Raw genomic sequence first — 25,021 nt, 5'->3', positions numbered from 1 at the left:
GGTGTGTTAGCCATTCTTCACCGGGTCCTTAGTAATGAATACAGAATGTGACATCGGTTTTTCACATACGTGGGATTTTGTCTTAAATTTCTGGGAAGTTATTTCCTCGTCTGACGTTTTATTTTCCTAATTTATTCATCTTTGACATGCTACAGAAAAATCTCTTCTCGCCTAGCGATTGTTCTTCTTTAAGCTGGCTTAGGAAGGGAAATCTTGACTTTTGAGGGTCCTTTTAGGTTTATTCTCCCGTTACTCTCTTCTGTGCACTCACAGCCGAAGCCGCCAGCATCTGAGCTGAAAGAACTCGCGGCGGGCGAGGAGAGGAGGGTGTCATGTTGGCGGCAGGCTCCTGCTGGCGGCCGGCGAGCCCGCCGGGGTTAACGGGGGCGCCGGGGTCAGAGCCCTCGAAGTTGGGGGCCTCGGGCAGAGGCGCGCCGGAGCCTCGGCGACCGCTCCACCAGTGCGTCCCGCAGCCCCGGTCCCTCCAGCGGGAAAGAACCGCCTGGTCTGTCGCGATCCCACGGAGATCCTGCTCTTCCCAGCGCAGTCTTCCCAACCCAGCGCGTCGCGGGGCCGACGCAGGCGAAGCGGAACTGGCGAGAGGAAAAGCCCAGGCCCGAGGCGGAGGAGAAATGAAGGGCCGGGAGCCGGGGGGATTTCCTCCCGCGCTTCCCCCTCCAACGGGAGCGGAAAATGTGATTTGCTGTGCATTCCAGGCGCGGTTCCCTGGGGTGACCTCTCCCAGCCGGCCCGGGCGGGGGGAGCAGACAAAGAGGCGAGGCAAGCGGAGAGGGGGACCCCGCGGGGAGGCAGGAGGGGTGCGGGGGGCGGGGGCAGTACCGGGAAAGGGGGCGGATAGCCGGTCCGGCGGCGGCGGCGGCGGCTCCTGGCCAATGGAGAGGCGCGGGCCCGGGCGCCGCGCTCGGCCGCCGGCATTTAAACCGGAGACGGCGCGATGCCCCGCACTCGGTGCGCCCTCCGCGGACCGGGCGACCCAGAGTGCAGCGAGAGCGTCGCTCCCTGTCCGGCTGACCCCGCGCCGAGCCCCGGCGGCTCGGGCCGCGGCCGCACACCGCGCCACGCGTCGAGAGCGCAGGCCTAGAAGACCCGCCGCACTGACAGGTGAGCGCCCAGGCGCCGGTCAGGGTGTGTGTGTTGGGGATGGTGGGGAGGCGCAGGGGTCTGCAAAAGGATCCCGCGTCCCCCTCGGTGCAGACGCGCGGCAGCTCTCGGTGGGCGCAGGCCCAGGCCCCGCGGTTCCCTGGGGTGAACCATGAAGAACCATCCCGGGGTCCTTCCTGCCAAGGTCGTGGCTGCCGTGACCTCACCTTGCGCGATCTGCAGGGAACGGCTGGGAAAGAGGATGTCAAGAACAAGAGCGATGACCCCGCACCCCAGTTCCACCTCCAAGAGCCCGGCTAACGCGCTCCGGGTGCGCGTGGCAGCCGCGCCTGCCAGACGCGCTGGTACCGCGAGGGCGCGGAGTCCTGGCGGCCGGCGCGCGGGAGCAGAGGGATAGTGAGCAGGAGCAGGGGGAGCAGTGGGGACCTGCGGCTCGGCTGCAGACTGCAAGGCAAGTTGCACTGAGAGGGTCTAATGTATTTGAGGCAGGGGATCTCTGAGGGCGCCCGTCCGAGTGCCGTGAGTGATCCCGCGGCGGGCTGGAGGACCCGGAGAATCGGCGATTGGTCTATTCGCCCATCCTCCAGGTGAGATGCAGACTCGGGCAAGAGCTGCGTTCCGCCGCGGCGGAAACCTGAGGGTCGGGTAACCGGACAGCTGAAGTGTCGTGCTCTGTCCCGGACGCGGAATCCAGCGATCTCGCAGTGCTCACGCCGCACACACCCACGTGCTGGTTGTGCACTTGTGGGCGCTAGGTTCCCTCTTCTAGGCTTCTCCCCGCCCCTTGCGTACCTCGGCTGAATCGCGGACGTCCAGGCGCAGGGCAGCGACAACCTGCCGTGTCCCACTTCTGTGGATACCTCTTAATTTGTGTCCTAGAGGGCCCCGCCTCGCCTCGCTGGCGTTGGACGACGCGGGACTGGCGGCGGGGGGGCTAGTCCCCGTCTCGGACGCCCAGGTCATCCCTTTTCCTCGCCCGCCGCCTTCTCATACACACTGACCCCTCTGCAGCTCGCACAGCAAGGCCGGGGGGCGTCGGGCCGTCGGGGCTGTCACCTCGCCAGCCGGAGTTATTTGTAGACTTAGGCTTGGGAAGAACAGATGCGCCACCGCTCTGGCTTAGCATTGTCTTTGGATCCCAGCTTCGCCTTGGGGGCGCCCCAGCCTGGCGTTTCCCAGTGTCGGGCTCTGGTGACGATGCCCGGGCGAGGTGGGGAGCAGACAGGAGCTGACCTCTGCCGTGAAGCCCTTCCCGCGCGCCCAGAGCTGGCCTGAATGGGCTTCCCGGTCGAACCTGGCTGCTGCCTGCTCCTCCCCTGCCGACTCCGAATCCCAGCTCTTTTAGACAGAAATACAGCTTCGAAGTTAGGGGTTAAAATCTCTTCTTAAATAGTACAGGGGCAGAGCGGCGACCATCCGCAGGTAATTGGATCTCCTGCTGGAAAGAGCAGATTCGAGCGCCGTGCGTGTCTGTTTATGTTCTCCTTCGAGATGGTGCCACGACACGAGTTGATTAAAACAATCTATTGTGTTAAGTGGGTCACCAGGAATTTAAGCTGTCCCGGGGACCCCAGAGTAGTGGCTTCCTTCTGGCTGTACACACAAGTTAAATAAATAGCGGAGAAGAGGTTAAGATAATCCCAATCCCAGGGTGAGGGGTCTTCTTTCACCCCAGGGCTTTCCAGCGCCCCCTCCTTTCCTTCGTTCTTTTTTTTTTTTTGGAAGGGGGTGGGGTGGGGTGGTGGTGGGGGTGCATGGGAGACGTGAAGGGATGGACTTTTCAAAGCAATGACGGAAAGATATTAAGAAAACTACAGATTCTCATCTCCTCCCTGGCATACCCAAGTTTACAGCATAGGTGATGTGTTTACTATCACTGGATAAATTGCACTCTCCAATTGTTAGGATTAACTAATTATTTGAGAGTTCTTTAGACCTGTAGTTGCTCTGTGTGTGTGTGTGTGTGTGTGTGTGTGTGTGTGTGTTTAACCCCCAGGTCATTGCAGGAATTAAAGTCTTTGTAAACTTTGTAATTTCACAGGTTTCCTATTTTCTTAAATGTTCAATTTGAGTGAAATGTTTTGGTAACCCACGATCCATAGGAAATCCAAGTTGGCTAACACAGTCTTTATGTGAGTGGTTACACAGGGAAGAATAGAAACCTCTTATATCCACACATCTCTGAATGAAAGCTGCCTGCCTTGTTTTCTGAACTGAAGCTCTCAGTCTTAATGTTTAAATATTAAAAGTGATATAATGACAAGAAATTTTATGCCACAGACCTCTCCCGAAAAAGCTTGTCAACACAAAACTGTGGGGCATGTCCTAGAACAGAGAGTAAAGGACAGTGGGGAAAACCTAAACCTTTTATGTGGAGGAGAGTTGGGGGAGGTAGGGAAGGTGACTGTAGTAGCCAACTGAAAAGCACAGATCAGGCAAGTGTTAGCAGCTTATGTCTTACATCTGCAAGGAATTTTCTTTAGTTTTGACATATGCTCTTAGAAATGCAAAGTGCAACAGTAATTCCTGGGATAAGAGAAGTTTTTTTCTTCACATGTGAACACAAAGGTACAAGATAGATAATTATTTGAGTTACAATATTCTTCAAACTTGATTGCATTGGAAACAAGTCCATGTGTCCCTTGTTAAATATGGTGCAGGGTGCCATAGAATAGTGGTGAAGGATGTGTGTTTGGGGGCTAGGTAGAACTGGGCTCAAACCTTGGCTCTCCCAATTAGGAGCTGTGGGATCTTGGACAGATTCCTATTCTGAGTCTGGATTCCCTGACTGGTAAAAGGAAGACAATACTATCTATCTCATATTTTGTTGTGAAAAATAAATCGTAAAATTCTATCAGAATTTAGCATAATTCCTGGCATAGTAAGGTTCAAAAATATAGGTAACTCTTATTAGTAGTAGTGGTATTGGGAGAGGCCATAACATTATACAGCACCAGGATATATTAAAAGGTGGTTCTGAAATCAAATCCCAAATCCCACTCACACAGGGACTAACACATATCTTTCACTACAATACAGAACCTATAACTTGGCTGTCTCTCAGTAGTGCTGCTCAGTGAACATTTATTATTGATTACTTTCTAACTTGTTTCCTCTTGACCACAAGAATTGTATACAATCATTAACTTCACCAAAAAATCTTCTGATGAGCATAGAGCTCCTGGGATACTTAACCACCAGGTAGGTGGTCTGCTCCCTCCCTATGCAATGTTGGGCCCCGGCCTGATTTTGCCTGACTAGTCTTCAGAATAGGGAGGTTGTGGTTAGGGTACTTGCAACACATAGAGCATGAGTCTTTATCTTATCTTCTTGGTACAACTTGGCTGGAAAAAAAAATTCACCCAGTATATTCTTAAGAAATTCTCTGCTTAATTTCTAAAAGTTGACTATCTTTTTAAAAATTAAAGATCAAGCTAAAAATAACCTTTGCTTTTCTGGAAGATTTAGTCCTGAGGAAAAGGACTAGATTATAAACCTGGCCTGCACTTGGAGCATTGGCTGTCACTTCCTTTATTTTTTTTATGCTGGGAGAAGAATTTGATGTCGTGCCTATTGAATGTCTAAAACCGAATTCATCAGGAGGAACTGATCAGATGTTCAGGCACAGATATCTGGCTTGCTGACAATTGTCCCTTCACAGTAATTCCCACTTAACACTCCATTTAACTGATTATAAGCAGGTTGGTTAGCTAAAATGAGAAACATGGCAAGAAGAGTGCCGAAAGGAGCTGGCCTAAGCTTTCCCAAAGACATCAAGAACGTTGGAAACAGTTCACATGTAGCATTTTTATTTCTGATTCCTCAGGATTAGATAATTGTGTTCTTAGAACCTTGTGAAGATTGGAGTAAACCACCATGACCTGCACTGGACAGAGGTGGCTACCAAGGCTTCTCTTGCATCAGATGTTTGCTCTTGATCGCTAAGGGAAACCTGACAGAGAGCATCAGGTAGAGAAGACCTGCTCGGAGAGTATCTGTGCCCTCTGGGACAAGTGGATTGGAGAGGAGAGCAGTGGTAGAGGAAAAAAAAGGTAGAGGTAGTGTGGGTCTTGAAGGTGGAGAATAATTGCAGAGAAAGCTCACCATGAAAATAGGATCCTGTTACTTGGAGAAGCAGAAATGTATTAAGGGGAAGTTGAGGCAGGGTTTGAAAAGAACAATATTGTCTGCAAAGGAGTATAAAGGGAGGTTTTTGTGGGTGTCATGATGCACTCTGGGTCCATGAGATGCAGCTTTAATTTAATGATGTGAGTGGGTCATTTCACGAATGCAAATTAGCGAAAATGTTTGCAGCTGTTGGGTGGACTTGAGTGATAATTCATAGGAACCTAAATCTGGATTAAGCATTTGGATTGATTTTTGATAATGGGGCACTCTGCTAGGTGTTGATGTGGAAAAAGATTGTCCTCCAGGAATTTACATCTTCTTGATTTCCTCCATGTCTATGATATTTACAAGTGCAAATTATTTGGTGGCAATACAATTGGGATTTCGAGGGCCGAACAGTCCTATGTCCTTTGCTGAGTAATCAAGACCAGTTTGGTGTGGAGGGGAGATTGGGGATTGACCACAATGACTTGACGGAACCCTGGTTCTAGTATTAATTATATTCTCACCCCCTCACTCTTACTCATGTGGAATAAACAGAGTTCTTCTGAGCACTGCTCTTCTCTAAGAAGCCGAGCTCTCTGTTGATTGAGATTCCTGAAGCTGGTTTTTACTTCTCTCCAAATAACTAATTATACGGTTTAAGAACTCAAAAGCCTCACAATAAGTGCTGAAGATTTTTAAAGTATAGGCTTTTTAAAAATGAAAAACCATTTCATAATATTTTCCACACCTACTAAATCTTATTTTGAGAAAAAGTTACTTTAAAAAAAAAAAAAACCAGTCTGTCTCTCTAGACCCCTTTGGCTTATGGGGTACACACGCTCCCATAGGAACAGGACGTCTGTCCAAATTAAAACTGAAAACCACAGTTGATTAATTTTGAATTTACCGCTTTATCGTTGGTTTCTGCCATAGTGAATACAATGGCTTCAGTTAGGAAATAAAACCCACAGCATTCCGCGTGGGAGCAGGTAAAATTAGTGCTGGATCTTTGGAGCTTTCCTAGAAAAAGGAAGACAAGTATTAAGAAGCTCCCTAGGCTAGAAAGAGTTTGCTATACTGAGAGTTGGAAATCAAAAGGATTGCAATTGGCAAGTGTGAAGGCATTTTAAAATGCAAAGAACAGAAACTCTGTAAATCAATGTGGTCCCTAAGAATCATTCATTTAACAAATGGGCACTGAGGATAAGGTGATGAATAAGCCCTCATGACTCTTAGACTGGATATTTATTTAATGACAGATGTGAAAATGCCAGAAAGGAAAAGTTGACTATAAAGAAGGTCCTAAGTTGGTCTGGAGAAAGAAAATTGCATTTTTTTGTGTGTGAGGAGATCAGCCCTGTGCTAACATCTGCCAATCCTCCTCTCTCTCTCTCTCTCTCTTTTTTTTTTTGCTAAGGAAGACTGGCCCTGGGCTAACATCCGTACCCATCTTCCTCCACTTTATATGGGACGCCGCCACAGCATGGCTTGCCAAGCAGTGCATCGGTGCACGCCTGGGATCCGAACCGGTGAACCCCAGGCCGCCGCAGGGAAGCGCACACACTTAACCGCTTGTGCCACCGGGCTGGCCCACAAAATTGCATTTTTTGGACATATGTTTGTGGGAGGGGATGGCCTCATGATGTGAACCTGTCATATACAGTCAACATACATCCCCAGTCGGTCTCAGATTGGCCTCTGTGATGTTGGGCTCTGTGGGTCTTGCTCTTGGATGCTGAATTGTCCTGGAGCCATTTTTAGTAGGGATGGAGGAAGAGTGTGGTATAGGCCCAGGGCTGTCTTATGTGCTCCTCTTTGAAATGGGCAGAGACTGAATTTCAGTTTAGATCCTGGCCCCAAATTGAATAAATAGCAAAAACTTGTGACAGCTTCTCAAATTCACAATATTTTTGCCCAGGAGACTGATCTGTCACTGCTCAGGTTCTCCTGGTCTCTGGAGAAAATCAGCACTGTTTTATAACTGGACTTTTCTCATGAGCGATTTTTTAAAGACAAAACAAGGAAATTAATTTCTTTGTTGTTGAGGCAAAAAAGGCTCTGTTTAAAGAACAGAGATGTTGTAACATAAACTGACAAAAGCCAGGGAGTCTACAGTCAGAGCAGGAGCTGAATGTCACATTATCATCTCCAAACTTGAACTTGCCCAAAAGTATTAGGTTAACGTTGGAAAGATGGTGCCATTTAAGGGTATTTTAAATTTAATATTTAATTATCTTTATTTGACATTATCCTTAGGGTTGCACGGTCTTTACTTACAGGGGCTGTCCCTTAGAGAATGTAGATTCCACACTACTTTTGTCTTTGAAAGGTAATTGCTTTAGCTAATAACACCAACTTGGACAGTTCCTTGGAGTGGGGGCCATGATAAGGTTCCTATTAAATTGCACTTAGTGGTTATCACATGTAACGCTGGTGTACAGAAGAGAGCACGGAAATGGGTGCTTCACAGCTGCGTCCTTAGGTTCAGATCCATCGTGGGGGCAGGGGGCAGGGGAGGCCTTAGGACTCAGGTCAGATTCGGTGTGATGGCCTAAGGAGGGAGGCTGTGAATTTGAAACTGCACTCATTGAAAAGAAAATCCTTTCACATCTTAATAACTACCTCTGTGCCCCATGGCTGCAAGTGCTACAGATCTTGCTACTCAAAGCTTGTTAGAATGGCAGACCTACTGAATCAGAATCTACATTTGCACAATATCCCCCAAAACCTGCACATTCGGGTTTAAGAAGCCCTCTCCTGTCCCAGGAGAATCTCATAGGCTGATGTTTCTCTCCTGCACTCTCCTTTTGAAAAATATGCTTCTCCTTCTCTTCTCCTCTTCTTCCTCCTGCTCTGTCTGCCCTGCCTTCCCTGAACACCCTGCCTCTAGAATAGTCCTCCTTTCTCTGATTTACATTCCTCACTCCATTCTTTTTTTCCTCTCTCCATCCTTGCTTTCCTGGTTCTTTTTTTTTTTTTTTTTGGTCAGTTTTTTCTCTGCCTCTCCCTCTTATTTAAAATTTTTTTTGTCATTGTTCATAGGCCATTGCCTTTTCTGACCCATATCTAAATCTAGACCCATCCACAATAACTCAGTCATTAATTTATTCAACATGTCTATGGCACTTATTAATGTAAATATTTGCACATACCTGTTCTTTTGTGCCCATTTTCTACTGTCTAAATTTTATACACACACATGTACATATATGTGAATGACATATTTCACCATTTAAAAGTAGAAAAATGTCTATCATTGTATAAAGAATATCTGTGCCCAGTTTAAAAATGAGAATAAGTGCGGGGTCCTGGAGTCTTCAGTGTAACGTGATCTTTCTGGTAAAGTAATTCATCCTGTCTGCAATACCACCATACATTTGGTTAGTTCTCAAACTGCTTTCACTTCTACGTCAAATTTGATCTGAACAACCTATCTGGGGAGATGAGGTAATGGTATCTTTGCTTAAATGAAGTCATTTATTGAGAAGGAAAGTGATGTTTCTCAAGGTCAGATAGCAAGTTGTTGCCCCACGACGTTGACTAGAAGCTCAGTCTTGACTTTTCATCCAGTGCTCTTCCTGGGAAGTATTCTCCCTCTGTCAAGTACCTTCTGGTCGCCCCCACGGGTCTCTTTCCAAGACCTGACAGCGGTGAACATCTCGTAAGCATCCAGCCAACTGAATGAGGCACAACTCAGGAAGCGCTAGGCTAGTTGGGGAGAAAAGTCCGGGAGCCTTTCCTGGTGGATGAGCCCCCTAGGCAGCGAGGCTGATTCAGCTTGCTACAAAACCAGATGACAGAAAATAAGTTTCCCTGAAGAGGTACAAAGGTAATCTGGCCTTGACATAGTAGGAATGTACTCAATATTGTCATATAAGAATGAATACAGTTAAGTGACCATGATACAAAGTCAAATGTAGTTGGTGTCAGAAGCAGGAAGAAATTCCCGTGGGAGTCCATGTGATGAGGAGCTAGGTCCTGGCTGAGTTCACATCTTGGCTTATTCAGTGTCACTCTGGACAAGCTACTTCACGGCTTGATGGCCTAGAGGGGAATGGGAATAACAGTACCTAATTCATAGAGATATTGTGAGAAGTAAATGAAAGATTTTACATCGAGTGTTTAATGAGTGCCTGATAAAATGTTAGCTGCTATTATTAATGTTTTAATGAATTTTCCATCTTTTGTGTCTCCCCTCTCTGTGCTTCCCTCCTTTAGCATGAGCCGCACCGCCTACACTGTGGGAGCCCTGCTTCTCCTCCTGGGGACCCTGCTGCCTGCTGCTGAAGGGAAAAAAAAGGGGTCCCAGGGTGCCATCCCCCCGCCAGACAAGGCCCAGCACAATGACTCCGAGCAGACTGAATCGCCCCAGCAGCCCGGCTCCAGGAACCGGGGGCGGGGCCAAGGGCGAGGCACTGCCATGCCGGGGGAGGAGGTGCTGGAGTCCAGCCAGGAGGCCCTGCATGTGACGGAGCGCAAATACCTGAAGCGAGACTGGTGCAAAACCCAGCCGCTCAAGCAGACCATCCACGAGGAGGGCTGCAACAGCCGTACCATCATCAACCGCTTCTGCTACGGCCAGTGCAACTCCTTCTACATCCCCAGGCACATCCGGAAGGAGGAAGGCTCCTTTCAGTCCTGCTCCTTCTGCAAGCCCAAGAAATTCACCACCATGATGGTCACGCTCAACTGCCCAGAACTACAGCCACCCACCAAGAAGAAGAGGGTCACGCGCGTGAAGCAGTGTCGCTGCATATCCATCGATTTGGATTAAGCCGGGCACACCCAGCCTGTCCTAGGGATGCAGCCCCAGGCGGGCCCAGAGCCAGACCCCAAACAACCTGATTCTTACTTGGCTTAAACCTAGAGGCAAGGAGAACCACCAGCTGCCTCCTGACGGGAGCCTGCTAGTGCGTAGTTTGTGTGCATGAGTGTGCGTGGATGCCTGTGAGTGTCTGCAGACACCAGAGGAAACGCAGTCTCTGCTGGAGGGCACTTCCTATTATGTAAACGCATCTGCTTTCGGAGGGGATGGCACCTTCAAAGGGGCAGAGCTGTGGTCTGGTTCTGCCTTTGTCTTCCATGTGCCCTCCTGGGGACCAGAATCTCCTTTCAGAATGAATGTTAAGGGAAGAGGCTACTCTGAGAGCAAGAGACCTGTTTTAGTGCTGCATTAGACTTGGAAAAGGTATTTCAACCTGAGCTTGCTTCCTCCCTTCCTCCTCCCTTCCACATCCATCCCTTAGGATCGCAGTCACTATGTCAGTCTAATCCCCTATCTATCTGCCAAGGGTTCTAAATTAACTCACTTGACCATAGATGCAAATGTTTCCCGTCTGGGGAAGAGCCCCCAGACTCTGGGGGAGGCTGGTGTGGGCAAAGGCAAGAAGGATAGAGGAGTGAGAGAAGGGAGGAACTGGGAGTGAAGACCAGTTGGGCCCAGCAAAATTCAGTAGGGAGATGTGCAGAGTCTTGAAAGGCCAACCACAAAACACAGACCCATGCTTTAGTAAGTTTTCTCCTGGTATTTAACAGAGCTCAAGTGAACAGAGGAGAAATGAGATTGCCAAAAATCATTAACTTTGGCTGTCACTGTGATCTGCTGAAACTAGCCGTAACCCAATGCCAAACATAAAACATAATATCCATCACTTCTGTTTTCAGAACTATATAAGTGAGCTAAACCAAACAGCCCCTCCTACTTTGTCCTTTGGGTAGATAATAGATGTAGTTCAGAACCCCCCTACCCAGGGATAGGAAAAAACAAAACCTATAGCAGAAGGTCGTAATATCTTTCCTTTTGCTTGGTTATAATATCACCTTTTTCTCAGTTCATCATTTCTGTGTAATGCCTCTGAGAGCCACAACCCTGTATTATGAAGATTCTGCCTCTGCCGAGTATACCTGACAGTGAAAAACCAGTCTAGGAGGAGAGAGATTTGGGCCTGCTCCATTTTAGCTAGAAGTGTATTTTGGGTCTTTTTGTTTTCTCCATTGATAGGAGGTTGAGCTGGAGAGCAGAGGAGAGTAAGGAAATAGAGGAGATTGCCTCTGGCTAAGGAGTAGTTTAGTGCCTGGGAGGAGCTGTAAGAGATATGACCTCCTCTTCTTCCTTTGCCCTCTGAGGGTCTAATGGGAAACCCCAGTTAAGAAATCAGAGCATTTAGGTGCATTAGCTGTCTATCTACTGCTGGTGAGATTCACGTAACCTTGTAAACCATTCAGAAGCTACTGATGAGATGCTGTCCTCTGATTTAGCTTGGGCTGCTCCCAATGCCTACTTAGGATTTATCTGATGGCCAAAGTGCCAGGTAGGTGAACCTTAAAGCATTTTGCATTTGGCTAACCTGTTCTCTTCAAGCCTGAAGTTTTACATGTTAACCACCCCCCCTCCTCACCACCAAACACTCTTTTTGCCTTGTATCTTCTCAGCCTCACCAGCCAAGTCATGTGTAACATGGGCAACAAACACCAGAGACTTGCATTTCAGTTGCCCATCACGGCTCCAGCGTTCAAAGAACCATAGCAACTGGAGAGGCTGCTTTTATTTTATTTTTGTTTCAGTCCAGTGCTCTCCCATCTAGCAACTAAACAGGAAACACACTTTGAGGCAGAAGTTATCTTGAACACCCAAAATATTGGGTCTAATTTTAAAACTTTTAAACTCACTACTGATGCTTCTACACTAAGCGAATTTGTGCGAACACATGGTCTGTGCATTTCGTATACACTGTACACCCCTGCCCTAAATCTTTCTATCATCCACATCCTCCAACAATAGAGCACAGAATGGATTTAATTAAGCACACAAACGCTAAGCCAGAATTTTGAGGGTGGGGGAGAGGAAAAGGAAGGAGAAGGAGCTGAAAATGTAAAACTACGCTAGAGAGGAAAAGTGACATTCAGAACCAGCAGACACTGAATTTCTCTTGTTGTTTTAATTCTGCCACACGCATGCAATTTTGTTAAAAAGAGATGACTTAAGTTGGCAGCGGTAATCTTCTTTTAGTAGCTTGTACCACAGTCTTGCATGTAAGTCAGATTTGGCTTAAGTAAAGAGAATTTCCTCAAAATTAACTACACTGAGATAATCCGCAGCACAACTGGCTTAAAAGCACAGCACTAGCCAAAGAGGGAAACGTCTGCTTTTCTGACTGCGCCTGTATTAAGACTAGCGCGAGTACAGTGTTTTCCAACATTTATTCAAAGTGCCATATCTGTTACATATTGTATTGGAGTCACCGATGATGTAATGATATGTTTTTTTTATTACTATAGTAGAATTTTTTTTATGGCAAGATATTTGTGATCTTGATCTTGCCTGTTAAAATAATGCCCAACACCAAATATGAATTTTATGATATACACTTCATGCTTGGCATTAAAAGAGAAAAACACACATCCTACAAGTCTGTAAGTTGTTTTTGTGTTATTGTGGTTCTTCAAAGTTAAACATGTAAGCGAAAAATCTAGAGGAAAGGATAATTTCCACTGTGTGGAATGTGAATAGTTAAACAAAAAGTTATGGTTATTTAATGTAATTATTAATTCAAATACTTTGGTCACTGTGATTTCAAGCATTTTTTTTTCTCCTTTATTTGACTTCCTCTGAGTTGAGCAAAGAAGAGGCTGGCACGTTGTATGTTGTTGGAGGCTTTTTATTGGGTCAGAGGGAAACAATAAAATCTTGACACATCTGAACATGTATTACACAATCAAGACCTGAGCTTTTATTTTTTTAACTGAATGTTCCTTAAAGGTTAACATTTCTGAGGCAATATTAAGAAAGATTTTAAATGTTATTTTGGAAGACTTATGATGTGTGTATACAAACAAATAGCAGAGAATAATGAATAGTTCACAAGTCCTTTTAAGGAGAAAATCTAAAATGAAAAATGTATGTACAGAACATTTATAAATGACCAGTTAACGTTTAAGAGTGAAAGTAGTTATATTGACTTGTCATTCTCAAGATATTTAATATCAACTGCATTATCTATTATGTCTGCTTTAATCATTTAAAAACAACAGAGGATTATATAGACTATGATTGTGAGGTAGATTGCCTGCCGTGTATGAGGATGAGAGGGGATTTGATAATCTCATAAAAGTTAATTTGGTTTAAAGCAAAGTTTTATGAATCTGTAGCTAGAATTTAATTTCACCCTAATAATGTTCTATATAACCTTTCCCAAAGAGCAACCAATAAATTGAAACTCCTCTCTGTATGTGTGTGTGGCTGTGTTTTTAACTGGTAGTGTTCACAGGGTGGGGGTGGGGCATGGCGTGGGAAGGGAGGTAGAAAAGAGATAATTAGATCTCGTGTGATCTCAAAGGGAATTGATTTATTTCTTCCACCTAGAACTCCAGATCCCACTTGATTTCAATAGAACATCTCAGGCCGTGGCAGTTAGAGGCAGGGGAAAACTGGTGTGCAATGGAAAGTACGAAACTCTTCCCCAGAGTTAGAAAGGGTTATGAGAAGCCTTCATGTAATGGAAGAGTTGTCACACAGAAATGCTAATAGCTTTATTTTTGAGGTGTTCAAGGGGAAAACGGGAGAAAGATTTTGGGCTCTGTAGAAGGAAGAGCTTTCTAATGATGAGGGTGATTTGGCAGCGCGATAAGCTGCCTTCGAGGTGGTGAACTCCCTGTCCTTGGAAATATTAAAACATATGCTAGACCTCTTTTGATAAGGATGTGAGGTCAAGTGAGTTAATTGCCCTGGGTATGCAACTGAACTGGTGGATTTCTGAAGTCCCTTCTTACTCAGACATTAGACACAGGATTTCTACTGGATATTGGTGCTCTGACAATGTAATGAAAATCCCAGCACCTGTGCATGGAATGCTTATGCCAGACACTGTGCTAACGATTTTATTTGAATTATTTCCCACTTAATCTTCAAAGTAGCTCAATGACATATGTACCATTATTATCACTGCCAAGAGGTAGTGAATGAACTGATATGGTCTTACTGCAGCACCTATGCCCTTAAACACTATGCAAAATTGTGAGATTTTCACCTTATATCAGTTTGTTCTTTTAAGGACAGAACATAGCACTGTGAAAATAGATCCAACTCTTGATTATTCACATCCAATGATTAAGACAATCCTGAGGTTGTAGTTGGCATTATTGGGAACCCTAGTCCTGAAGCATTCAAAGCCTCTTTGCCACTTCTCTTTTTGTTATGGCCTCCTTGGACTTGGATGGGAAAGATAGCAGCGAGCACAAAGGAGACAGTGTCCTCAAAAAAGCCACACTCACACCCGGGAGGTAACATCTAAACGGGCTGGTGGGACTGGATACAGAAAGGCATTCTAGGTTAAAAAAAAAAGTATAGGGACTGGCTCCATGGCTTAGTGGTTAAATTTGGTACACACCTCTTCAGTGGCCCAGGTTCGGTTCCTAGGCACAGACCTACACCACTCGTTGGTGGCCGTGCTGTGGCGGCAACCCACATAAAAAATAGAGGGAGACTGCACAGATATTAGCTCAGGGTGAATCTTCCTCAGCAGGAAAAAAAAAAAAAGTACGTGGCAGGACATCAGCAAAAATATTGGAGTGAGGAGCTCTGAAAATTCTCTCCTCTATAAAACCAATGAGAAACTGGCAAAAATGTTCAGAATCAACTTTTTTGAATTCTGGATATTAACCAAAGGCTTGCAGCAGTCTGGGGAGCACTTATTCAAGAAAAAGGCTGACTCACTGTAAGAACAGTGAGCATTGTGATAGTTTAAGTTGGCTTGTTCTCATCCTCCCTCTCCAGTTCCACAGAAACCTTGAAAACCAACAGCGTGCAATTACGGTGAAAACCAGCAGTCTGGCAGCCACTAGAGGGGGTAGAATGGGATTGGAGTTCCTTCAAAGCCGAATACCCAGAGAATTGTCATTATTTGACCTGTTAGGCCCTGGAGGCTTCACTTGCAAGGCCATCTATCTTTATTTGACCTGGCTGGAAATTGCCCAGTGTGAAAAGCCTTGTTGGAGACAATTAGAGGCAATTGATTATCTTTGTGGCTGCCTGAGGCAGTGGGTGGCAGTTGGGGCAAGCAATAGGCCGAACAAAAAGTTTGAAAGGAACAGCTGTGGAATGAGATTTCCTTGGGGCTTTGAAAAGCTCCAACATATTACTGGGAATCTAGAAGGCCAAATACATGCATAGGGCACTGTGCATGCCCAGGGCTGTGCACATGCTCAGGAAGAATCTGAGAAGGCCCCAAGCTCTTACCTCAGGCTGACTTTGAGGCTCTGCACAAGCAGGAATTGAAGGCTAAGGCCGAGTTGTCAGCTGCCTGGCTGAGTGTTGAAGGCATATCTCAACATCTACACAGAACCCCTCAGCAAAGACTGGTAGACTTATTGCTTCCAGGAGCTTAAGGAAATCACTGTTCAACTATTAGCTGACCACTAAGCTAACCAAGGAGAGACTTCAGTGGCCACATACAACAAAAAATACAGACTTTACAGCATTAGTTCAGAAAAGTCACTAAACAAAGATACAAACAAACAGCAACAAGCAGTAGCCACAACAAATCCTGGAGAGGGAGGGAGAGACTGATTTCAAGAGTTACCACATTATATTACTTAAAACTATTTCCATTTTCAGATGACATGATCTTGTATATAGAAATCCTAAGGATTCCACAAAAGAAATATTAGAGCTATCAGTCCACTCAGGCTGCTATAACAAAATATCACAGACTGGGTAGCTTATAAACAGCAAGCATTTATTTCTCACAGTTTTGGAGGCTGGAAGTCTGAGATCAGGGTGCCAGCATGGTCAAGTGAGGGCTTGCTTCCGGGTCCCAGACTACTCATTGTGTCCTCACATGGTGGGAGGGGCTAGAGATCTCTCTGGAGCCTCTTTTATAAGGCCCTAATCCCATTCATAAAGATTCCACTGTCATGACTTAAGCACATCCCAAAGGCCCCGCTTACTAATACCATCATTTTGGAGGGTTGGGATTTCAACATCTGAATTTTGAGGTGTCACAAGCATTCAGACCATAGCAAAAGCTAATAAATGAGTTAATCAAGATTTCAAGATACAAGGTCAATATACAAAAATGAATAGTATTCTATACACTAGCAATGAAAAATCTGAAACTAAAATCAAGAAAATTCCATTTACAGTAGCATCAAAAAGAGTACAATACATAGGAATAAATTTTAAAAAGGAAGTGTAAAGCTTGTACATTGAAAACTATAAAATATTGTTCAAAGAAATTAAAGAACATCTAAATAAATGGAGAGACATCCTGTATTCATGAATTAGAAGAATTAATGTTGTTCTACAGATTCAGCACAATCTCTATCAAAATCCCAACTGGTTTCTTTGCAGAAATGGACAAGTTGATTTGAAAATTTATATGAAAATGCAAGGGACCCAGAATAGCCAAAACCATCTTGAAAAAGAGCAAAGTTGGAGGACTCACGCTGCCTGGTTTCAAAACTTATAACAAAAAATTGTTATAAAGCAAACACCCTTATAACTACCATTAGGTAAGAAATAGACTTTTTCCAGCCTCTCCAGACGCTCCCCTTACGCCCCACCTCAGTTTTAAACCTTTTCCACACCACAATAATAATCACCCTCCTATTTCAGAGTCATTTCTTCTTGCATATCTTTATAGTTTTATCACCAAAGTGTATGTCCCTAAACTCTACAGTGTAGAAGTTTCTCACGCTGTTGCAGTCAGATAGCGCTTGGGGCTGGAATCATCTGAGGCTCCACTGAGGTAAATGCCCAAAATGACTCACAGACGTGGCTGGCAGTGGATGTTGGCTACAGCTGGAAGCTTAGCTTCAAGTGGTCTCTTCAACGAGTCTTAGGCTTTTGAGAGCATAGAGGTTGGGTTCCAAAAGCAAATGTTCCAAGAAAAAGGTGAAAGCTGCCAGTTTCTTAAGGCTGGGCCTGAAAACCTACACGGTGTCACTTCCACCATATTCAGTTGGACAAAGCGGTCTAGACCTGCCCAGATTCAAGCAAGCGGATATCCCCACCTCTTGATGAGAGAAGAGTCAAATAATTTCTGCCATCTTTAACCTACTGCAAATGACTTCACTGGCTGGGAGAAGGGACATGAGGGTTCAGCTGTTCTGTATGTAAACTTTGACTCCATCTCCTTGTGTTCAGCCCTGCAGCTCACTGTGACACCCATCTTCTGCTGCACCTTGCCTCTGAGTCTTGATTCTCTTAGGATTTTTAACTTATTTTGAGGTTTCTTCTATTTTGCTGTCAATTTCCACTCCCCCGTCTGCCCTCCATCTCCCACCAAATTTACTGAAATCACTCAATTGCTATTGTCTCTTTCTTTCTTATTCTTTGTCCTTGTGTGCTCATATCTTTTACACTTTTACTGTCATTTTAGTGGAGTTCCACAAGGAAGAAATGATAAATTTATATGGTATATTTATGTGAGTCCAACAAAATTTATACCCATTGTTACTTGATAACTGCTTGATTTTGTAGAGTGCTTTAAAATAAAAAACATGCACTTTCGCATACATCATTTTATTTGCTCCTCATTAATTTTGAAGCAAAGGCAGGACAGATATTTAAATATCTCTATTTTAGAGGTGAACAAGTTGAAATCAGAGACATAAAGTGAACTGCACAATGCTTCATGAGTGATTTGCTTTCTTTTAAATCCTCTAGGGAAATGTTCTAGAATTAAGTCTAAAGGTGACAAGGACAAGTCAAAGAATATAAAACTTGTTTTCCTTTTTATTTGAGGGAGAGGATGCAGTGCATGAGGTCAGAAAAACTAGAATTTGTATAGCATTGGAGTGGCCAGTTCACAATCTGAGATTTTTTATGTAAATGGTCCATTGTGGCGCGATGGGTCAGGAAACTATTTAGTAACAAACTAGGAAGACTTTGATGACCTAGTTCAGCTTCCTCTTTCAGGCCACGCTACTCATTCTGTTCACTTGATCCACATGCTGAGATGTGAGAATTTTTTACCACACCGCTTTGCAGGAGCCCATTTTGGCTGTTCTTATGGTAGCGACTTTCAAAGAGGAAGACCCTCTAATGTCTCCCAGGCATACTACAAAGGAAACATAAGTCATCAGATAGTTGGATCTGGATCTGGGCCAGGATAACTCAACTCTTCTTGTAGAAGGTGCCATGGGATCTATAGTGATGGCAGGTGATGGAAGAAGTGGATCCCCTCAGCTTTATGTCTTGTCTGAAAGATGATAACCATGCTAATAAATTTAGTGCCACATTTTTTACAGTGTGCTCATCCGACCCCTAGAATAAGGCCATAAACCATAATGGGGTCCATGATGCTTTCAATTATTAGACATTCATTTCTGCTCTTCATTTTGTTCTCTTCTGCCAAAATGTGGCTTTATTGATGTGCTTTCTGGAGGCATGGGAGAGGGCGGGGGTGGAAAAAAGATCTACTTTTTAGAAATCTGAGAAAAATTATATGTCTATCAAAATAAAACCTAGGCTCCCTAATGGGGAAGACATAACATTTTTGTCATTGAATCTGCAATAAATACGTAGACATATCATAACGAACAGAGCCTGTTTGGGGGCATTCCTCGGTCTTTTCAGAGCCATAGGCTGTTTTATGTTATCAAACCCTGATTAAGAGAAGCATTAAGGTTTTCTTTTAGTCGTTAGGATATGTACAACCCCACCTCTCAAGCTTTTTTGAGAGCAGGGAAGCGTCTAGAAAAGAGTTTATGTGATGTGGCACTGAGCCTCAGAGAGAGGCTGAATTTGTAAAGAAAAAAGGAAAAAGAATAGTAGTCGGTGTTAAAGAAGGTAAGTTATTTGGGTTTTTTGCCCTGATACTCCACACTGAAAATTTGCCTTTCCAGTTGTTTGAAGCAACGCTGGAAGGGTTAATTTCTTCCCTGCTGGTCTCTCCCTCTATATTTTATTAAACATTTCAATTCTTTACTTTCTCTCCAGACATACTGTCAAAACTTGAATGCCAGACTTACATCAAAATCTCATCTCTGAGCTCATGATGATTCAAAAGAAACTGGACACTAATCTCAAAATAGAATTAAAGAACCATTAGTGTTGATGAAATACTAGACGGAAAAATCTTAATTCCAACTCCCTCTAGAAAATGAAGACCCTCAAATATCCTTCTACTCTGAGACCCTGTCATGCAATAAAAGTAAAACTTCCCCAGTCATTCTTATGTCTCACCCAAGAGTCCTTGTATTTGTGAATGACAGTCTCTTATCAGCAATAAAATGTGTACTTAGTGAAAAATGAAGGAAGATTATAGAATCCTGTCTCTTGGAGAAGATTATCAGGCTAGGATTATGCCAAATCTCTTGGTGATTTTCTTTTTTTCACTTTTGGTTGGCAGAGAACCTTTCACCTGAAAGATTGGGCTAGGTGAGAATAGGTGAGGAGAAAAGAAGGCTCAGGTGATAAGGGAAGATAGAAGATTTGGTTTGCTTTGTAAGTTTCCAGAAGACCCTTAATGCAGGGAGAGAACCAAAATCAGTAGAAGGAAATTGTGGTGGAAGGGAAATATACAAGTGAGGCTGAGCAATATCAAGCAATTTGTGGTGATCCTTCAGTAGAAAGCTCATCCATTATAACGGAAAGTGAGTGAACCATGTTAGTAGTCAAAGAATGTTGCTGGGAGCTTTATGTGATGTACCAAATGCAGACTTAGTATTTCCATCGTCTGCATTCCTCTCTAGACTTTTGGGGGTGAGGAATTGGTGAGGGGAGAGAGGGTTGTGATGAAGCACTGAGTACCTGAAAAATATTCTTAGTTGTGGTGCTTACTTCTTTGATTTTTCCCCTTTGAAACAAGCTGAAAAGCAAAAAGAAAAACAATATTCTGCATTTGTGCTATTCGCTCATGAGAATAGATGAAATCAGAGCCATGTACTGACTGAAGAGTTTTTGGTTTTGGATATTAATCACGGCTTTTAAATTGCTATAATTCCCCCATCTATGCTACAAGGAAGATCTTATTCATGTAATTTAGAAACAAATCATGTATAGAATTTATACAGACACTAAGCAAATTGTCCGACCAAGAGCACAGTTGACCTTTCTTTCAAAGCTGTTATTATGAAAAATTTATAGTAAGACAAATCTATGCTTTTATAACCCAAATGGAGGAAAAGAAGCACATAAGTTTTTAACTAAACATTTTGTGACTCGGTTCCAAACTGTGCTTTGGGCAAAACATTCAAATAATCTAACACGGATGTGCATCCTCAATTATGAAGTTAGCTTTGCAAACCAGAAAGTTCTAGCTGTGGGGGAGGGGGCTAGAGAAGAGTGGTCAGTGGACTGGGCCACATGATGACAAGGTGGTCACGGCTTTGAGCTCCTGAAGGCCTCCCACATGACCAGAGGCACAGAGTTGAACCCATCAGTACACTTTTATAAGATGCTGTGGAGTTTGTTTCATTTCAAAAGTATCAGGAGGTTTGACTGATTCACCCAATATACTTCAGCAGGAGCTAAGAAAGCCACGTTCTCTAGACCCCAAAATTGAGAGAGTGGATGAATCTAGTGATTGGTAGGTAACATGATCTGTCTTTTGTAGCAAGCCAGAAGCCAGATGTCCCCTCCCCTTTGATCTGAATAACACTTTAGGCTGCAGACAATAAGATTGGTTTTAAATTTATTGTCTCTTTGATTTCTGCATTCTAATGCTTTTTAAATTCTTTACACAAGACAGGGCTATATATAGGCAACTGGGGCGGTTCAATGGAAGCCAAAAAAATGCCAGTAGCTTTTGAGAAGTGCTAGGCAGAGCCTCATGCATATTTCTCTGCAAGGAAACAAAGATGATTTACTCGGGGGCAGGAAATTCTTTTCCAGTCGTTTTACTCCAAAACGAAGTTTCCCATTCCTGGTCCCAACCAGATTTGTGAAAAAGTTTCTTGCAGAACACCTCTCTTAGCAAAGCAATAAGCAGAAGAATCCAATTCAAGTGAAGGAAGCTAAATCAGAATGTGTCCCTTTTCTAAGCCCTCTATAACCTTCACCCCAGCTATCGTTTGATTCCTGTCCTTGGAGATGTAGCCTGTAGTCCTGCTGATGGTGGAGATGCAAATGTTTAAATTCAACCTCGCTCCGCGAGAAGAGTTAAATGACATCTGGGAGTCTCCTTCAATTAATAGTAAGTGAACAATATTGATTGGGCATTCAATCAAATGGGTACAAAGATTTGGCCCAGTTCCTGCCCTCAAGTGGATCAAACCATGGGCAATTGCCCCAAGAAGTCAGCCTGTTCTGGGAAGAACACCAGAAGGATGGCAGGAAAAGGAGCTGACGTCCCAACATGTTTTCATTGCAGCTATGGGAACTTGAGTGAGTCGTGGCTTGTCTTTGTCTCCGTTTTCTCTTCTGGAATATTAGGTGAACTCATATTGACCTAGCATTTTATTAGATTAAAAAGCCTTTTCACAGACAGAATCTTATTTGAGCACAGTAGTCACCCTGTGAGGTAGCCAGGCAGCACTGTCCACATTTTAGGATGAGGAAGTTAAGCTAAGGTGTTGAAGGCTTTCCCGGAAGCCTCACCACTAGTCTGAGACAACGGCGAGACTGGGACTCAGATCTCCTGACACCTTCTCCACTGCTCTGTCCACGTAAGATTGTCCCGCCTCTTTGCCTGTGAGTTGTGAGGACCAGAGGAGGTTTCGTCTGTAAAAAGGCTTCGCAAACGGATATAGTGATTCCAACAAAATTCTGATGCTTCTCTCCAAGAATCCCCTGTGAACTTCTCCTGGAAGAAAAGACAAGCCATGAAAGCACTCAGTGAGGTGAGGAATAAGAAAACAGCAAATGCTGGTTTTTTCCCGCGTTCTGTGGTGCAGCTCACCTTTGCAGCGTGGGTGCAGAGTCCCAGAGGCTGCCTTTGTGTCAACACACCTATCAGATTTTCCAGTCCGTTTTCAGTCAATTCCTTGGATATCAGGTATTAGGCCGTAAAGCACTTCTTTCTACTTTATGGTTATGAAACATGAACAACGGCCACAGCTGAAGCTTTTAAGTCTGATGGGGATGGCTCCCAAGAGAGGCTCTTAGAAACCTAAAGGGTAGTCAGGAGGGGCTGTGAAGATGGGAGCAAAAGCAGCCACTCACCACACTGAATAATCAGGTCTCCCTAATACATTTCCTGAGTGGTCACAAAGCACTGTACTAGATGTTTTGAAGAAATATGAAGAAAATATAAGAACCAATCTGTAGACCTAAGAGTGTTACAGACAAAATGGTAGTAAAAGCACTTAAAAAGAAATGAATGAAGTCAGCAACTACAGGATTATATCCAAATAGGTATACGTGCAGATCGACTCATGAGCCGTCATGGAACTGTTGATGTGGTTGGCTTCACTCATGTTTTAAGTAGAGGTCTCCTAAAGTGACTGCTTCAAGGTATTCTTTCAGACCTGGGGCTTACCTTGCCTCTTCTCTACACTTTCATCCTTGTCTGAAAAACTTAAAAAATTCATCCTGCCTGAATAAAGATTTCCAGTGTGTTGAATGAATGCCGCAGAGGTCCTAACTACATGATCAAATTACTTTAGATGACCTGAGAAAGAACTGTATAGGGACTATGAGATTTTATCCCAAAGGACTAGAACCTCAATTTGCACTCAGTTCTTTAGAATGAGCACCAGTTCTTAGCTCAGACATGCAGGATCTCCCTCTGACTCCCAGTCTGGCAGATTGGGTGCTCTCAGCGATGAGGTCTGGTCTGCAGCTGACATGATGCTGTGGGTAAGGGAAGCACGGTGCTCCTTCTTGGATTCTGCATAAGGGAGAGATCACTGCTAGGAACTGAGATTTATATTTCAGTATGGCCTTTCCAATTCTGGAGTTCAAATGCACATGAGATCGCACAGGAGCCTGGAAATTCCATTGCCATCCCTTGCCTAGCTGAAATCAAAACACGAGGAAGGTAGCCAGGTGACTCCATTTAAATTGAAATCATCTGATGCACATAGCATGGGGATATTTAAACATAAAATTTAAAGTGTAAAGAATATTCCAGTACTACTGTCTCACTATGTACAGCAACTTGTTCGCTATCTGATATCGTTTGATTCTCATAACTGTGAGGTAGGGAGATGAATGCACATTTGTCAGATTGAGAAATCAAGATTCTAAAAGGTCCAGTGACTTGCCTAAAGTCATAAAGCAGAGTTGTGACAAGAACCCAGCCTCCCAATGCCTAATTGAGCACTTTTTAAAATTTTTATTTGTTTTTTGCCATATAGTCTGATCTGCATGAGCCTCCAAGGCTCCCTGGATTGGAATGATATTGTGGCTTCTGTATTTTGTTTTGTTCTGGTCCTTTTTAAGATTTCCTTATCACGCTTTATCATATACCTACAGAAAAATACACAAAATAAAGTTTATTGAATTATTGGAAAACAAAGACCTCTGTAACATTGCCAGGACCATGAAGGGCTTTTATGTGCACTACCCGATGAGGCTTCATGGGTGTGAGACAGGATCCTGTGCTTAAGAGAGCTCCACGCCTGGTTTAATGCTCTGCTGTCACTGTTTTGAAATTCTTAACAACTTATGAACAGGGGACACTATATTTTTGTTTTGCCCTGGGACTGTCAAGTTATGTATCCAGTCACGCTCCTACCCAACATGCCCCCTCTCCCAACATAACTATTATCCTGACTTTTATGATGGTTCCTTCTTTACTCTATAGTTTTATCACATCCGTATGCATATGTAAACATTATAGTTTATTTTACTTGTTTTTGAATTTTATATAAATGGAATCATATGGCTGTGTATGGCTTCTTTCAGTCAACACTGTTTGTGAGATTCATTCATGTTATTATTTGTAGCTGTCATTCATTCAGTCTCATTGCTGTATAATATTCTAATATATGAATATATATATCACAATTTCTTTTTTATTTATTCTACTTTTGATGGAAGTTTGAGTTGTTTCCATTTTGGCTATTATGAATAAAGCTGCTATAAACATTATTGTATGTTTATCTTTGTACAAAAATGCATGCACTTCTGTTGAGCATTTACCTAAGAGTGAAATTGCTAGGTCATAAAGTATGTTTGCTCAGCTTGAGTAGATAATGCCTAACTATTTTTCTAAAGTAGCCGTCGGAGTTTACATCCTCTCCAACAGCCTAAGAGGGTTCCCTTGCTCTGCATCTCACCAACACTGGGTATTGTCTGTCTTTTTAATTTTAACCATTCTGGTGGGTATGTTAAGTCATTAAGGCATCTCATTGTGATTTTAATTTGGACTTCCCTGATCAGTCCCTGATCAGTAATGAGGTTAAATATCTTTTCAAAAATGTATTAGTTGTTTGGGTATCCTCTTTTGTCTAGTTTCTTGCTGATTCATTTATTATATTATTTGGGATCTTTGCATATGAATTTATAGGAGTTCTTTATGTATTCCGGATGGGAGTCCTTTATCACAAGTAGGTATTGCAAATATCTTCTCCCAGTCTGTGTCTTATAGATATCTTTTGATGAAGAGAAGCTCTTAGTTTTAATGTAGTAAAATTTATTAATCTTTATGGTTGGCAATTTTTTGTGTACTGTTTAAAAATCTTTCCCTTTTCCCAAATCATGAAGATAGTCTTATAAAAGCTTGATTGCTTTGCCTTTCACATTTAGATCTACAACCTGGAACTGATACTTGTGTGTAATATTAGCAAGAGGTCAAATTTTCTTTTTCTTATATAAGTATACAATTATTCCAGCACCATTTATTGCAAACATCCTCTCCCCACTTCTCTGGAGTGTCACCTGTGTCACAGATCATGTATC

General features: G+C 43.7%; 1 protein-coding gene across 1 annotated transcript; it reads left to right on the top strand.

Annotated features, from left to right (window-relative positions):
• The first annotated feature begins 1,055 nt into the window (after nucleotides 1–1,055).
• On the top strand, nucleotides 1,056–13,449 carry GREM1 (gremlin 1, DAN family BMP antagonist). Its single transcript, XM_058541161.1, has 2 exons — nucleotides 1,056–1,122; nucleotides 9,454–13,449. Exon 2 carries the CDS (start codon nucleotides 9,455–9,457, stop codon nucleotides 10,007–10,009), a length of 555 nt encoding a protein of 184 aa, XP_058397144.1. The 5' UTR covers nucleotides 1,056–1,122; nucleotide 9,454; the 3' UTR covers nucleotides 10,010–13,449.
• Nucleotides 13,450–25,021: the final 11,572 nt, after the last annotated feature.

This window comes from Diceros bicornis, chromosome 5 (genome assembly GCF_020826845.1).
Source record: "Diceros bicornis minor isolate mBicDic1 chromosome 5, mDicBic1.mat.cur, whole genome shotgun sequence".
NCBI lineage: Eukaryota > Metazoa > Chordata > Mammalia > Perissodactyla > Rhinocerotidae > Diceros > Diceros bicornis.
The sequence above is the reverse complement of the archived record's forward strand: the minus strand, read 5'-3'. Positions and strand labels throughout refer to the sequence as shown.